The 16,276-nt window shown below is 43.0% G+C and overlaps 1 protein-coding gene across 2 annotated transcripts in view; it reads left to right on the top strand.

Moving 5' to 3' along the window:
- Positions 1 to 16,276, top strand: part of COL19A1 (collagen type XIX alpha 1 chain) — a 1,307,565-nt gene that overhangs the window by 895,117 nt on the left and 396,172 nt on the right. For both annotated transcript variants that reach the window (XM_075340245.1, XM_075340246.1), the window contains exons 22-25: positions 2,241 to 2,276; positions 7,079 to 7,132; positions 10,170 to 10,223; positions 15,870 to 15,923. In XM_075340245.1, coding sequence (XP_075196360.1) covers positions 2,241 to 2,276; positions 7,079 to 7,132; positions 10,170 to 10,223; positions 15,870 to 15,923 — 198 coding nt within the window. The remainder of the gene's footprint in view (positions 1 to 2,240; positions 2,277 to 7,078; positions 7,133 to 10,169; positions 10,224 to 15,869; positions 15,924 to 16,276) is intronic.

The raw sequence follows: 16,276 nt of genomic DNA, 5'->3' as shown, positions 1-16,276 counted from the left end.
TAAGCCAGAGTCTGATCCTTCTGCACCTCAGCCCTCGCTAGTTATACCTGCCCTTCCACCCAGCTTCAGGCTGATGACTACCACGTCTCACAATTCTGGGCCCTAACAGTTCCGACCAAGACCTGTGGCAATCGCAGAGAGGAGATGTTAGGGGTGTGGGCAACCTTGGCACCTGCAATCCAGTTGTCCCGCAAGGACTCGGAGGGACCCCCATGCACCTCCACCTCGTCCGGTGCATTTTGTGCATTCCATCCGGCCTGAGGAAGAGGTACAACTACCTCCAATGGAGTGTACCGCTGACCCCTGCACCATAGATGCCCCTGTTGGAGTGTATGGCCTCCGGCCTTTGTCACTAGGTTCTCCTACTGCCTACTCCAGAATGCACATTGGAAGGAGTACGACGCAGAGGAGATGTTATCGATGTGGGCAGCCTGTGCATTTGCAAGACACTTGCCCTGCTGGTCGATTGAGAAATAACCTTGAACCGAATCGACCTGTTCATTCTCTACAGCCAAACACAATGGGGGAAGATTTCTCACCCCTTCAAGTTGACTTGCCTAATGACTCAGACACTCATGGTCGGCCACTAGGGGTTTATGGGGTGCGAGCCACAGCCCCGAGTTCCACTTACCATCAAAGTAAGCACTTACAAGAGGTCGTACTGGATGGGCAGAGCGTTATTGGATTTTGTGACTCTGGGGCATTTCTCACAATTGCTGATCCCTGGGTGGTTCGGCCAGAGGCGATACATCATGGACCAGGGATTGTTATTGAATTGGCTGGAGGAGAAAAGGAGGAATGTCCCAAAGGCGACTGTAGATCTGGACTTTGGCTTTGGGGTCAAGCAATGTGTGGTTGGGGTGATGAGCAGCCTGCTTGCAGATATTTTCCTAAGAAATGATGTGGGAGCTCTACAATGCCGATTTGTGGGAGCAGGAAACACAGTTTGAATGAAGGAGGACACAAACGGAAGCTTATCCTTTCAACCCTACAGCTTCTCCATCCAATACAAGCATGGAAGCCAACACCAGAATGTTGATGGACTGTCCCAGCAAAAATAACCATTGACTATCAACAGCTGAGCAACATGGACTTAAGTGAGATGGCCAGAGGTCTGTGTAGACCTCATGGCATACTCACTTATTCAGAAGGAGGGAGAGGTTGTGATGGTGGGACATGGTGTGCTGTATATCATGTTGTGTAGGGTCATATTTTAGGCTTGGTTCACTGTCAATTATTTGTATTGCTTGTGTGTACATTGTATTGTCTTTAGGTAATCACCCCCTGTAGTGTTTGTCCCTAGGTGTGGGGGAGGGGGGCCTGGAATGCACCTAACCTCTTTGCTTACCTGGGGGGGTGAAGCAGTCAGTTTGAGAACTTGAAGAGAGAAGGGCGAAGATTGATCATCTGGGTTGAAGGTGCGGCTCCTCAGAGAGACCTGAACATTTATTTATCGCTTTCTAGACTATATTTGTGTTTCTTTACTATTTTTACCCTCTGTGTGGTGGATTATGTTATGGACCATTTGAGTTGCTTGGAATATATGCTCTTTGGACTGTACAGCCATCTTTCACTCTGTTGATTGTGTGATATGAGAAGGACCCCGTCACACTATTCATCTCTACTGATAACAAAGCAGTGATAGGAGGAGTCCACATAAAACACACAACTTATAAAATATTTTGGACGGCAGTGCAGACCATACTAGTCTTGTTGAAAACACACTAGAAAATGAAAAAGTTGGCAGAAATGCCATTATGAACAAAGTGAATAAAAAAATTGATTGGCACCATCATTAAATGAACATGCATTTGTTTTGCCATGTAGTGCAGATCTTAAGATTATTGGTCAGACTTTATAAAGTGGGAATTAAAAAATAAAATACAAGTAGAAAGCCTCAATTTGAGCAGTGTGATCATGATTTATATCAGTGCTGATTGAAGAAAACTACAGGCAAATAGGCTTAATTTTTCAAACCATTATAGATGGTGTCATTGGTTAAATATCAATATATCAGATTTATGCCTCCAGACAAAGATTTAAAACCATTTAAGGTTCACAAAACAATAGCATATTTTTTCATTATGTTATATTAATGGCATCAAAATGTGTGTATGCCTATGAAATTTATTGCGGCTCTGCTTTGTGTATTAAGCTTAAATGTTATTTTAGCAGTGTCTGTTGAAATAGTTTTAATAAGTGCAACTTGAAATTTAATTCTGCTTCTTTTTCATTGGAAGGGAGAACCTGCAGCTAAAGGAGAGCAGGGATTAAAGGTAAAATATCGGACTTCAAAGTGAAATATTTAAGACCTTGTTCACAGTTTTGTTAGGTCTCCATTGCTGCCTGCTGCATTGCTTAACTCAGTAAAAAAAAACTTAACAGATCCCATTACTTGTCCAGAGGATTCACTTTATGCATTATGTATCCCAAGAAAAATGGAAGCCCCAACAGCAGTGTAGAACAAAGTGGCAACACATATAGTTTGCGTACAACATATTTGTTCTTGCGGCAGAAAAGTTATAGTTGTTCACCATGTAATATCTAGATATGTTAGGTAATGATAAGAAAATGTATTATTGTGGAATTTCATTGAAATGTTTTAAAAATGTATATTCCCCAAAAGTGGATTATTTCAACCTCGCAGCAATTCAGTGATATAACAGTCAGTTGTGACTGCTATTTTGCTGAACCAAGAGAGCAAAAAGTTAAAATATATATGATAATCTCATCGCTCACTTGTTTCCACACTTCCACAGCCCACCATCTGGTCCTCTATTTTTCTTCTTTTCACCCTCCCCTGTCGCATACATCCTCTTTGGCCTACTTTACTCTATGCTAGGTGTTCCAGCACTGTGGAGACCTCTGATGTCACTGCATGCTGCTGACCAGTCCTCGGACGGTGCATGTACGACTGCATGCCTCGTGGTGAACCCAAAAGCCTAGTCATGCTAGAAAACACAACATAGAGTAAAGTAGGCCAAACAAGATGCTCGCGATGAGGGCTTGCCAAAAGAAAAGAAGAGGCAAGGAAGACCAGATAGCAGGACAGGTTAGTGGTGACATGAGTATTCAAATTGTTTTCTTTTTTATTTACGGCTTTCGTTTTTTATCCTTTGGGGTCTTGAAAGATTAAAGAGCATAATGAAGAACATTCAATTCGCATTAAATTACTTCAATGCATAATGAATATCTCTGAAAAATCCATGTTATTTGGTGAATTCAAGTTTTGGCAGATTCGATCAACTCTTGAGTTAGGTTTCTCAAACTGAAATCTAAACTTTGCTCAGTGATTGTCTGATTTGCTGAAGTTGGGAGATTCCTCCCTGCTCCTCATGGTTGTATTTACAATAGACCTGCTCCTAAGAGAAATTATATCTTTGGAAGGGGCAGAGTGTCCCACATTACAGTGTGGCATTTATAACAGGAAGTGGCAGCCATTTATGCAGGTAACTAAGACAGAAGCTCTCCAGGAAGGATTCAGGAGGAGAGATATACTGAAGTGTAGAGCTATATGCAGGAGCTGGTAGAACTGACATACTGCAGGATGGAGCTGTATACAGGGATGAGAGGAGTAACAAATATTCTGCTGAATGGGGCTGTGTAGAAAGGCAGGAGGGATTTTAAGCCTATATACACACAAAGTCTTTTTTTGAGTTTTCAGAGCAAATATTGAGTAGAATCTCACAATTTTTGAGAATTTTTGAGACTTAGATATCCAAATTGTCTCTCCAGTAAAGGAGACAAACTCTAGCACAGCGCCACCTATTGGAAGTAGCGATCCTAAAAGTCACAAGTGGATTTTCGACAATCCTTTGCAATATGACTCAGGATATATAAGCCAGATCAGAATCCCAATTTGCAGACACGGTGTTTCGGGGTGCTTGCCCCTCGTCAGTGCAAAGTATGGGGGTGTCTGATCTGGCTCATGAGAAAGCTATGTGGGGACCACGGGGGAACACTATTCTCCTTAAGGAGACTTTGCAAGCCAGTCTGGCTGCCAGGTAAGGGGACTTATAGCTGCAATGCCCCTCTGGGAAATATTCAAATTGTCTCTCCAGTAAAGGAGACAAACTCTAGCACAGCGCCACCTATTGGAAGTAGCGATCCTAAAAGTCACAAGTGGATTTTCGACAATCCTTTGCAATATGACTCAGGATATATAAGCCAGATCAGAATCCCAATTTGCAGACACGGTGTTTCGGGGTGCTTGCCCCTCGTCAGTGCAAAGTATGGGGGTGTCTGATCTGGCTCATGAGAAAGCTATGTGGGGACCACGGGGGAACACTATTCTCCTTAAGGAGACTTTGCAAGCCAGTCTGGCTGCCAGGTAAGGGGACTTATAGCTGCAATGCCCCTCTGGGAAATATTCAAATTGTCTCTCCAGTAAAGGAGACAAACTCTAGCACAGCGCCACCTATTGGAAGTAGCGATCCTAAAAGTCACAAGTGGATTTTCGACAATCCTTTGCAATATGACTCAGGATATATAAGCCAGATCAGAATCCCAATTTGCAGACACGGTGTTTCGGGGTGCTTGCCCCTCGTCAGTGCAAAGTATGGGGGTGTCTGATCTGGCTCATGAGAAAGCTATGTGGGGACCACGGGGGAACACTATTCTCCTTAAGGAGACTTTGCAAGCCAGTCTGGCTGCCAGGTAAGGGGACTTATAGCTGCAATGCCCCTCTGGGAAATATTCAAATTGTCTCTCCAGTAAAGGAGACAAACTCTAGCACAGCGCCACCTATTGGAAGTAGCGATCCTAAAAGTCACAAGTGGATTTTCGACAATCCTTTGCAATATGACTCAGGATATATAAGCCAGATCAGAATCCCAATTTGCAGACACGGTGTTTCGGGGTGCTTGCCCCTCGTCAGTGCAAAGTATGGGGGTGTCTGATCTGGCTCATGAGAAAGCTATGTGGGGACCACGGGGGAACACTATTCTCCTTAAGGAGACTTTGCAAGCCAGTCTGGCTGCCAGGTAAGGGGACTTATAGCTGCAATGCCCCTCTGGGAAATATTCAAATTGTCTCTCCAGTAAAGGAGACAAACTCTAGCACAGCGCCACCTATTGGAAGTAGCGATCCTAAAAGTCACAAGTGGATTTTCGACAATCCTTTGCAATATGACTCAGGATATATAAGCCAGATCAGAATCCCAATTTGCAGACACGGTGTTTCGGGGTGCTTGCCCCTCGTCAGTGCAAAGTATGGGGGTGTCTGATCTGGCTCATGAGAAAGCTATGTGGGGACCACGGGGGAACACTATTCTCCTTAAGGAGACTTTGCAAGCCAGTCTGGCTGCCAGGTAAGGGGACTTATAGCTGCAATGCCCCTCTGGGAAATATTCAAATTGTCTCTCCAGTAAAGGAGACAAACTCTAGCACAGCGCCACCTATTGGAAGTAGCGATCCTAAAAGTCACAAGTGGATTTTCGACAATCCTTTGCAATATGACTCAGGATATATAAGCCAGATCAGAATCCCAATTTGCAGACACGGTGTTTCGGGGTGCTTGCCCCTCGTCAGTGCAAAGTATGGGGGTGTCTGATCTGGCTCATGAGAAAGCTATGTGGGGACCACGGGGGAACACTATTCTCCTTAAGGAGACTTTGCAAGCCAGTCTGGCTGCCAGGTAAGGGGACTTATAGCTGCAATGCCCCTCTGGGAAATATTCAAATTGTCTCTCCAGTAAAGGAGACAAACTCTAGCACAGCGCCACCTATTGGAAGTAGCGATCCTAAAAGTCACAAGTGGATTTTCGACAATCCTTTGCAATATGACTCAGGATATATAAGCCAGATCAGAATCCCAATTTGCAGACACGGTGTTTCGGGGTGCTTGCCCCTCGTCAGTGCAAAGTATGGGGGTGTCTGATCTGGCTCATGAGAAAGCTATGTGGGGACCACGGGGGAACACTATTCTCCTTAAGGAGACTTTGCAAGCCAGTCTGGCTGCCAGGTAAGGGGACTTATAGCTGCAATGCCCCTCTGGGAAATATTCAAATTGTCTCTCCAGTAAAGGAGACAAACTCTAGCACAGCGCCACCTATTGGAAGTAGCGATCCTAAAAGTCACAAGTGGATTTTCGACAATCCTTTGCAATATGACTCAGGATATATAAGCCAGATCAGAATCCCAATTTGCAGACACGGTGTTTCGGGGTGCTTGCCCCTCGTCAGTGCAAAGTATGGGGGTGTCTGATCTGGCTCATGAGAAAGCTATGTGGGGACCACGGGGGAACACTATTCTCCTTAAGGAGACTTTGCAAGCCAGTCTGGCTGCCAGGTAAGGGGACTTATAGCTGCAATGCCCCTCTGGGAAATATTCAAATTGTCTCTCCAGTAAAGGAGACAAACTCTAGCACAGCGCCACCTATTGGAAGTAGCGATCCTAAAAGTCACAAGTGGATTTTCGACAATCCTTTGCAATATGACTCAGGATATATAAGCCAGATCAGAATCCCAATTTGCAGACACGGTGTTTCGGGGTGCTTGCCCCTCGTCAGTGCAAAGTATGGGGGTGTCTGATCTGGCTCATGAGAAAGCTATGTGGGGACCACGGGGGAACACTATTCTCCTTAAGGAGACTTTGCAAGCCAGTCTGGCTGCCAGGTAAGGGGACTTATAGCTGCAATGCCCCTCTGGGAAATATTCAAATTGTCTCTCCAGTAAAGGAGACAAACTCTAGCACAGCGCCACCTATTGGAAGTAGCGATCCTAAAACTTAGATAAGAATTTGGAGACAGTACATTCAGTTTCTGTTCCAAATATACCTAAAAATACTCCATGTGCACATACCATAAGACTAGAACTGGTGGTGGAAAACCACATGATCAAAGTCTTTTAATTGATTATTGAGAACAGTCGTGTATCCCATAAAACCGATCGTGATTTCCATGTGATTTTGCAGGTGAAACAGTTGTTCTGAAATATCAAGCAAACCTACTTTGAAAGCATATACAAGTGTTTGTATTCTATTGCTTAACTCTATTTGCTTATCAGACCATATAATTGTTTTATTTACAGTATTCATGTTCAACAAGAGTTTTCTTAATGTTTCCTTGATTTTGTGATAAAGGGTGAACAAGGACATCCAGGATTGCCGGGCTTTGCGGGTGCTCCTGGAATTCAGGTGTGTGAGATATTCTTTTTATACTTCACGTGTTGTACTAGCTCGTTAGAAGGCATCCAGTCTAGTAGCAACTAAACACATTGTTTTATTTAATGGAAACTTCCTTCAACAACTTCCATATTGATCAGTGCAAAATGGACTGTCAGAATACACTTTCCATTTTGCACTATTCAGAATGGAGGTGAAAGGAAGAGTGAGGAGCAAAGTTCGAAAACAAGCAGGAGAGACAGAGATCTTGCTGCAGTTAATGATGAGTGATTCAGTTTATCCATATGCTAGATCCACTAACTCAGTAATGCTGTATGATGTCCTACATGCTGAAGCCTCTTTTCTCTGTGTACCATATCTGTAGAAAAAGACATGGACTGCACATCCAAAAGTCATAAGTTGATCTAAATCCACTAGGCAAACATGATAAAACTGAACACAAAGTTCTTAATTTAACATTCTGATCAGAGGGCATGAAACCCACTGTTACTGTTGAACCTCTCCGTGGGTCCATAAATTATTAAAGCTGCGGCGCTGTGCGCCAATCACCACCACAGCAACGACAATGCACCAGCAGGGCAGGTGACCGGGTTTTTCACAACACCCATGCTGCAAGGTTGAATCCCCAAGACTCCAGGCTACACTGCCCCACAGACACATAACTGCAACAATAGCCACCAAACAGAATCAATACCCTGTGAAAGGAGCTGAACAACGTCCGTTCCACACACTCTCAGACTGTGAACTGAGAGCAAAAAAGGCAGGACCCCACTTGCAGTCTCCTGATAATTAAAAATGTCTGTGCCAAATGGGAGGCGTGCTGGTCCAAGTGAAACAAAAGAAGAAGGAACCGACCATGCAATATACCATGCAGAAAATAGAAAAAGTATTTCAGCTCACCCTTCATAAAGTCCAGATAAGGATCGATTTTGGTGCACAGAGCTGCCCTGGCCTCAGGCAGAGCACAAACAAGCAAAATAGAGTATGATCTCCAGCACTTCAAAGAAGGTTAAAAAACATTTATTGAAGTACAGTGGAACCTCGCTTAATGAGTAACCCACTTAACGAGAATTTCGCTTAACAAGCAAAGCTTTCTGTAAATTTGTAACCCGCTTTACGAGAAAGCTTTGCTGTACGAGCTAAATTCTCACCGCACACACTTCCGGTTTCGTCCATCCACCACACTCTGACCCACACTTGTAGTCCACACAAACACACACATGTACGCACAAACACACACGCACGCACGCACATACAGTATTATGCTTACCTTACCTTCCGTTCCATCGCCGGTCTCATGGTTCTTGCAGTTCCCGGGTACATCGCGACGTCCTCGCGGCGAACTACAAGACCCAGGAGGCTTGCGATGGAACGGAAGGTAAGATGAGAATATAATATAACATAATATGTGTACCTTTCATTTCATCGCCGGCCTCCTGGGTGCTGTAGTTCGCTGCTGCGCTCCAGTCCACGCTGTGTATCTGCATCCATAGCGACGAGGGAGGAACTTCCTGTCACCGCTAATGAAAGGCAGAGCGCTGGCCAATCAGAGGCAAGCGGCTCTGCCTTTGACGTTAGCGCTCTGGCCGGGAAGTTCCTGCCTCGTCGTTATGGTAACGCGATACACAGCCCGGCCCCATACCAGAGAACAGCAAGTCCCAGCAGACCGGCGATGGAACGGAAGGTAAGGTGAGCATATATTATGTGTGTGTGCATGCGTGCATGTGAGTTTGTGTGAGTTTGTGTGTGTTTGTGTGTGTGGTTGTGCATGTGTGGAATGACAGAATAGGGGACATTTTAGAAGTTGTGGAACGGATCGTCAGCATTGCAATGATTTCCTATGGGAAACCTTGCTCTGCTGAACGAGTACCTTGATTAACAAGCACAGTCCCAGAACGGATTGTTCTCGTTAAGCAAGGTTCCACTGTACTATTAAAAAAGATCCATGGTGTGCACAATAGACATTTAAGTGCAATCCTGGAATAAGGCACTACCAGCCGAAACATGTCGGATTTTTCTTAATGTGACCACCCCCCCCCCCTCAGTGTTTTCATGATCTATGGAACTTTTTTTAATAGAGCTTCAATAAATATTTTTTAACCTTCTTTGAAGTGCTGGAGATTATACTCTATTTTGCTTGCAATATACCATATCTGTAGAAAAAGACAGGGACAGCACCTCCAAAAGTCATAAGTTGATCTAATGCCGCTACTCAAAAATGATAAAACTGGACAGAACGTTCTTAGTTTAACATTCTGATCAGACTATATGAAGCCCATTGCCACATCACAGCAAACCTCTCAATGGGTCCCTAAATTATTTAAGCCTTAAAGGTGCGGTACTGTGCGCCAACCACTGATGCCGTGACAATGGACCAGCAGGGCAGGTGACCTGGTGTCACACAGCACCCATGCTGGTGCACTGATACTGTGAAGGTGGTTGGTGCACAGTGCTGCACCTTTAAAGCTTAAATAATTTAGGGAGCCACTCAGAGGTTCGCCGTGACATGGCAGTGGGCTTCATACAGTCTAATCAGAATGTTATCAGAATGTTAAACCAAGAACCTCATGTTCAGTTTTATAATTTTTTAAGGCTTCAAAAAACTTAGGGACCCACTGAGAGGTTTGGTGTGACTTGGCAGTGGGCTTCAAACAGTATGATCAGAATGTTAAACCAAGAACCTCATGATGAGGTACATACATTTTTGCCTGGCGGCATAAGATCAACTGGCGATTTTTGGATGTTCATGTCTAATTCTTTTCTCTGTGTGCTACCAAAGGAAAAAAAGAACAGAAATCCCTCTTTTTGTGTGTTTTAGGTATTGGATACATCATAGCGGTTAGTCTCATTCCACTCCCGCTAGCTCAGAGTCAATTGCAAATTAATAATAGAGCTTTCAGAGGACAAAACTGGTGAACATATAAGATATGTCATATAATATTCAGGAATCGAGTTATTTCTATGTATAAATATGGCAGCCTGTTCTGAAATTAATTGGATTCAATTCTCTTATTTAATTATCAATAATCAGTTTGTTTTAATGTTTTAGGGGCCACAAGGAGAACCTGGATCTACAGGACCAAAAGGACCACCAGGAAAAGAAGTATGCATAGTTTTGTCTTATATCAGCCATGTATATCATTCAAATATTGGCATGTCTTAACTAGGAATTTTGGTAAATTTTCTTCTTATGGTTTTGATTTTTATTCTACACATTTTGGGGGGATTTTGACCCAAAACTTTCAGAAGGCATTTGATAGAGAATTACGGTAGTTATATGTTAGTACTTCTCTTATACATGTGCAAAAGATTGCAATTATTTTATTATGGAAGTTAAAATGTGAAGAAGAGCAAAAAAAGCATCCTGAAAGTATCCTAGTAATTATAATTTTGTTGTAATTATTTGCAGGGGCAGGATTGATTTATTTAATAGCTTATTTATAAACTATAAAGTAGATAATCTTGGAATTTATAATAATTAGTAAAAGTAATCTAGTAGGGTGATAAAACATATGAGATCCATTAATTAATTCACTCTGCTCAATTGCAGTCTGAGAAGGTGCTATGTACAAGTATAATGTGATTAAAATCACGCATTCAACAAGTTATGTTACTGAGCTGTGCTCTCTTAAGGCATTGTGCTGATGGCCATATTCTACATCCAAGTGCTATCCATTAAAAAATTGGATTGCACTCACATCAATGATATTCAATGAGGCAGTGTACATGTCCGATCTTTTTTTTCCTCAGTCTGAGTGGTTGGAGAAAAAAAATCGCAGCAGGCACGATTTGCCTCGGAGAATTGCAGCCGGATTTTCACAAACTTACCGTATTTTTCGCTTTATAAGACACACCTGATTATAAGACGCACCCCCAAATTTGGTGAAGGAATAGAGAATTTTTTAATAAATGGGGTCCGTCTTATAATGCCAGTGTCCGTCTAACAAATAATATTAGGTATATGTCCCTCATAGCCCCCTCATCCTAAAATTAGCCCCCTTAATCTGGATATGGCCACCTTATATTGAACACGTACCCCAGTGATGCCACATTTCCCCTATGGCTGGCACACATCCTCTATGGCTGGCACACGGCCCCTGTGGCTGGCACACAGGCCCACTGTGGCTGGCATACAGGCCCACTGTGGCTGGCAGACAGGCCCACTGTGGCTGGCAGACAGGCCCACTGTGGCTGGCAGACAGGCCCACTGTGGCAGGCCAACAGGCCCACTGTGGCAGGCAGAAAGGGCCACTGTGGCAGGCAGACAGGCCCACTGTGGCAGGCACACATCACCCTCTGTTACATATCGCCCCCGTGTTGCTGCTTTTAGTAAAATAAACTCTTTCTTTACCTTCTCCAGCGCTGTCCTGTCTCGTGTCTCCCTCCTCGGGGTTGAGCTTCTCCTGTCTCCTGCACTTCCTACTTCCTGGTTCTAGTGCAGGTCATGTGATCAGGACAGCAGAGAGATATCTCTGCGTGCCTAATCACAGCAGCAGGAGGGAGACCGGGGAGACACTGGAGGAGGTGAGTAAAGAGTTTATTATTTTACTATAGGCAGCAGCATGGGAGGCCATATCTAACACAAGGGGAGTGGGGATCCTGTGCGATCAAAGGTAAGCACAGGCAGATATAATATGCCCCGCTGTCCCAGCCCATCAGCGCGATTCACTTTCAGCACCACGCTTCTGATGGACAGCGGCTGTGCATATTATATGAGCGGGAGCAGGAGATAAAATGCTGCCGCTCCCAGCTTTCCCTGCCCCCAGCATCCCCCAGCACCGCTCCAGAGCTGCCCGCACCTCCACTGGACTCTGTATATATATACACCCCCCCCCCTCCCGTATATTCGCATTATAAGACGCACCCCCTACTTTCCCCCAAAAGTTGGGGGAACAGAAGTGCGTCTTATAAAGCGAAAAATATGGTAAATAATGGAGAAGCTGGAGAAACTTTTTTTCTATACTCCACTGCCTAGTAAAACAGATCCCCACATTATCAAACCCTGATCAGAGTATATAATATTGTTTTGGAAAAATTCTCCTGTGCAGTCCATCGACTAACATGAAGCCACCATATTATTTATATAGATAAGCTGATTGATCACAGAGAATGAAGTTTGAGTCCAATTTCCTGAAATCCATGGTTCAATATGAATTTGAACAATCTGCAATTCGATTTGTGAGGATTGGCAAAATTAATTCCCGATGCCATTTCACACACTCCTGAAGAAGTGAGGGCTTTAATGGCATTGTCCCCAGAAGCACAAACTTCCCTATAATGCTCTGCAGTAATAAGATCACATGCCCTAGTCCAGGCAATCAGTGGAGCTATCAAAGCCAGTATAAAGATAGGGGCCGGCTGAGGAATACAATTTTATACCTGTACTGTGTAGGGATGAGAACTCACAGTATAGAGACAGAAACAGAGCTAATGTGATGTTAGAGTACTAATCAGTGCTAATGAAGCAGATCGCAAATGGGAATGATAGTTTCAGTCTGTGAATACTAATTTAATTATCGAAATGATCTATAGGGAAGTTCTGTACCTGCATAGTCACACAGTGTGACTGTGAATTGCTTGATCTGTGATATACTGTAGTATACAGCCCCTTAATAGTTCCATTTATTGTCACTCAATGCAAGCAATGAGGACTAATTTGAAATTCATATCAAAAACTAAAATCAAAGCTTGTAGGGTGTCACTGAAAGTGTTGTTTCTGTATTTTAAGAGGGACATGGCAAATTTTATTTATTTAAAGAGAAATCTACACATAACTGATAACAATTTTTTTAGCCCTTTTTATTGCTGCTTGTCTAATATTAGAAGCTTACACACACCACCTAAATACAGCGGTCAGTCGCAGGTGCTCTCTTTTGTTACATAATTCTACTTAGATTTTTGGGTCCCATCTTATTTTGTAAAGGAAATTGGCTGTGGGTTTTTCATCTTTAATATAATAGGAGTCTATAGTTTTTGCATATCTGTTTTAATTGTCTACTTTTAAAACTGTACACCCCACAAACTTGAGGCTTGCTATTGCCAGATGTTAATTTCCAGTCTTGTAGCAATTTTGCAGCCATTTTCCAATTCAGCTTGGTTGAAGTGGGGAAATCAATAATATTTAACAATAAATAAAATGTTCAAAAAATAAAAAACAATACAAGGTCAAGGTTTTGCAATTGTTTCACCAGTCACATATAACAATCATAAGGGCCACAACAAAATGTTTGGCTGTTGCTGCTATTTACTTACTGTATGTGCACCTACTTGGTGACCTCTTTATTTAAGCTTTTTTGTTAAGGATATTCACTGGTCCTGTCGGGACATCCGTCCCATACCCCCTCCCCCCGCACAGAACGTGTTTCGGACGCATGCGCTGACGTGGCCATTGACTATTGAGCAGACTCCATTAGCGTGTGCTCTGTCTTGCACAATTTTTGCATATACATATACATTTTCTGCAGGCGGACACCCAAACGTAGTCTACTATGTTTGTGTGTTCGCCTGCAGAAAACGTATTTGTGCAAAAATGGTGCAAGACAGAGCACACGCTGACTCTGACTGCTCCTTTATAGTCAAAAGCCACGTCAGTGCATGCATCCGAAACATGTTTTGTGGGGGGGAAGGGGGTTCGGACGGATGCCCCGACGGGACCAGCGAACGTCAGAAAAATGCAATGCGAAAGTAGCCTATATATCCACCTCAAAGCGCCTCCCCTCAAAAAAAGGCAAAAAAATTAAATAAAGTTACATACCTTTTACTATTTGCATACTTCAGTCAGCAACAGTACATCAAATAACCATACTGTCATTTGTTGCTGCATTTTTTGGGTAGCGTTTCTACCGCGTGGCATTAGTTTTTATGGGAAACTTTTTGACCAGGTGGAATTCATGTGAACTATCCCAAAAATGTATAGATAAATTATTACAGTAAATTAAGACTTTTACCTGTGCAATTCTGCTTTGCCACCCTTGTTTAAAACACCTACTGACATTATGGACAGACTGTTTTATATGATCTTTTTTGTCTACTACATGAACCCAGCTTGTGTCTAGTGTGTCTGGTTGATGTCATTTTTTTTTCTGGAGTTTGCTAAGTTTGTCAACAAAGTTAAAAACAAAGTTAAATATTATGCAATCGTCCAAAATGTATGCTAAACCCAAACATGGCAACAGATTTGGTAGGGTAGTAGAGAAAAAAACCTTATATCATCAATATAATGAGTAAGCTGTTAGCAGAAGAGCCGCTAACACTGCTGGCAGAATACATCCCGGCAGTAGTAATAGCAAAGGCAGGTCATGCTTTGCCTCCTTTGCCTCTGGCAAGCATATTAGTGGTGAGAAAGTGGAGGACCATTTCCCACACTCACAGCATCTGTGTCACGAGGTGACAAAAAGGGGGGGTGTGACTGGTGGGAGGCCCCTACTCTAGCCTTCAAACTAAGCCTACCCTAGGCTTTCCCTCAACTCAGAGGTACTCTTAAAGGTAGTGAGATGTGGGCCCCCAATGTCTCCTTATTTCTTGTGCTTGTACCTGATGTTAAGACACCCCCCCCCCTCCACAACCCAACACCTGGGGGAAAAGGGCAAGAACAGAAGTAAACAACACCACTGACAAATAAAGACTGACAGATGGATAGCAACAAACACTCACGCACACCTAAAACCAACACAAGGGAACAACAAAAGGTGTACATGGAAGGGTAACTAAGGAAAGGAGAAACCCAAACAGCAGACAGCAGTGACAGACACATCTTCTCAGCTCCAGGCCTAACTCCAGACTGATCTGAGTAAGCGGCACTCTCTACTGGGAGTAGAAGTGGTACTTAGAGAAAACACCTGGACAGGGTTAATGAGCTTGCAGCTAGCAAGGAGAACTGACTTCAGCCTTGCAACTGTTAAAAGAAAAACACACATTTAATGTGTATGGCCTCAGATGAAAAATGAGAGACCGGCCTGTCACTAATCTTAGGACAAGAAGACCGTGACAATCTGCCAGCCAAATCAGGGATGATTATGATGATGCTGATTCTATGGCTGACAAGACCTGGGAATTAGCCCAGGGTAACAAGCAGGTGAGTTAATCAGAAAAGGGGGTATTTGGCTTTGCAATACTCCGTGCAGGTGATGTGGTGCTAAAATAATGGCTGGGGTAAAAATCTGCTTGTTCTTTGGTCAGCTCTGGAGCAGGAGATGTTGCAACCCAGAAAATTGACAGAAAATTATATACTCGTATTTGGCCTAGAATAAATACATAAATAAAAAGATCAGCACTCAAATATGTTGAAAGAATTTTTAGGGTTTATTCCATAAAATTTTCAGAACATCATATATGTGCCGCGTTTGAAAAAGTTGTTGATCAAAGCAAAATGTGGCATTAGAGCTGGCTGTCAGTCAGTGCACAGATACAGCTGCTGCCCACTATGCACAAGCATAGGCACCACTCCTATGACTGAAAGCCTGACACTGCCGGGAGTAATAAAGTTAATTTCCTTCCGGCAGTGGGTCTCTCAGTGCAGGCGCAGTGTAGCTTCAGACCTCTATTAACCTGCAGATTAACCATATAACTGCAAGTTAATAGCATTTATTTTACATGGCAGGCTCTCTTTAAAAATAAGTGGATTATGGGACTTCATCTATTTAAAATGTAATGTAGTTACATTTATATTGTAATCCTATAATCTCATGTATATTAATGAATATGTAAGCATAGGGATGTGAGATAATCCAAAATTGTACTATTACAACAGGGATTACCGGGAGAACATGGAATACCAGGAAAACCAGGCATCAAAGGAGAAAAGGTATGCATTTTTGTTAGTTACTCTATATATTTGACTTTAAAACGGTTGTTTGACTAAAACAAAATATCACGTATCGATGGGGTAGATGATAACTTGTTAATTGTGGGTGTCCTACCAATATTTTTTTTCCTGACAAGGAATTTTTATCCCATTTAAAGATTGTACTCATCACTATAGGGGTCCTGGAAAAAGACAAGTGCAATGCTTGACAACCCCATAGGGAATGAATTGAATTATCAACAACCCATAGGGAATGAATGGAGTGTTCAACAACCTCACAGGGAATGAATGTAGTGCTCAACAACCCAATAGGGAATGAATGAAATGATTAACAAATCCATAGGAAATTAATA

Source organism: Anomaloglossus baeobatrachus, chromosome 3 (genome assembly GCF_048569485.1).
Source record: "Anomaloglossus baeobatrachus isolate aAnoBae1 chromosome 3, aAnoBae1.hap1, whole genome shotgun sequence".
Lineage (NCBI taxonomy): Eukaryota > Metazoa > Chordata > Amphibia > Anura > Aromobatidae > Anomaloglossus > Anomaloglossus baeobatrachus.
The sequence above is the reverse complement of the archived record's forward strand: the minus strand, read 5'-3'. Positions and strand labels throughout refer to the sequence as shown.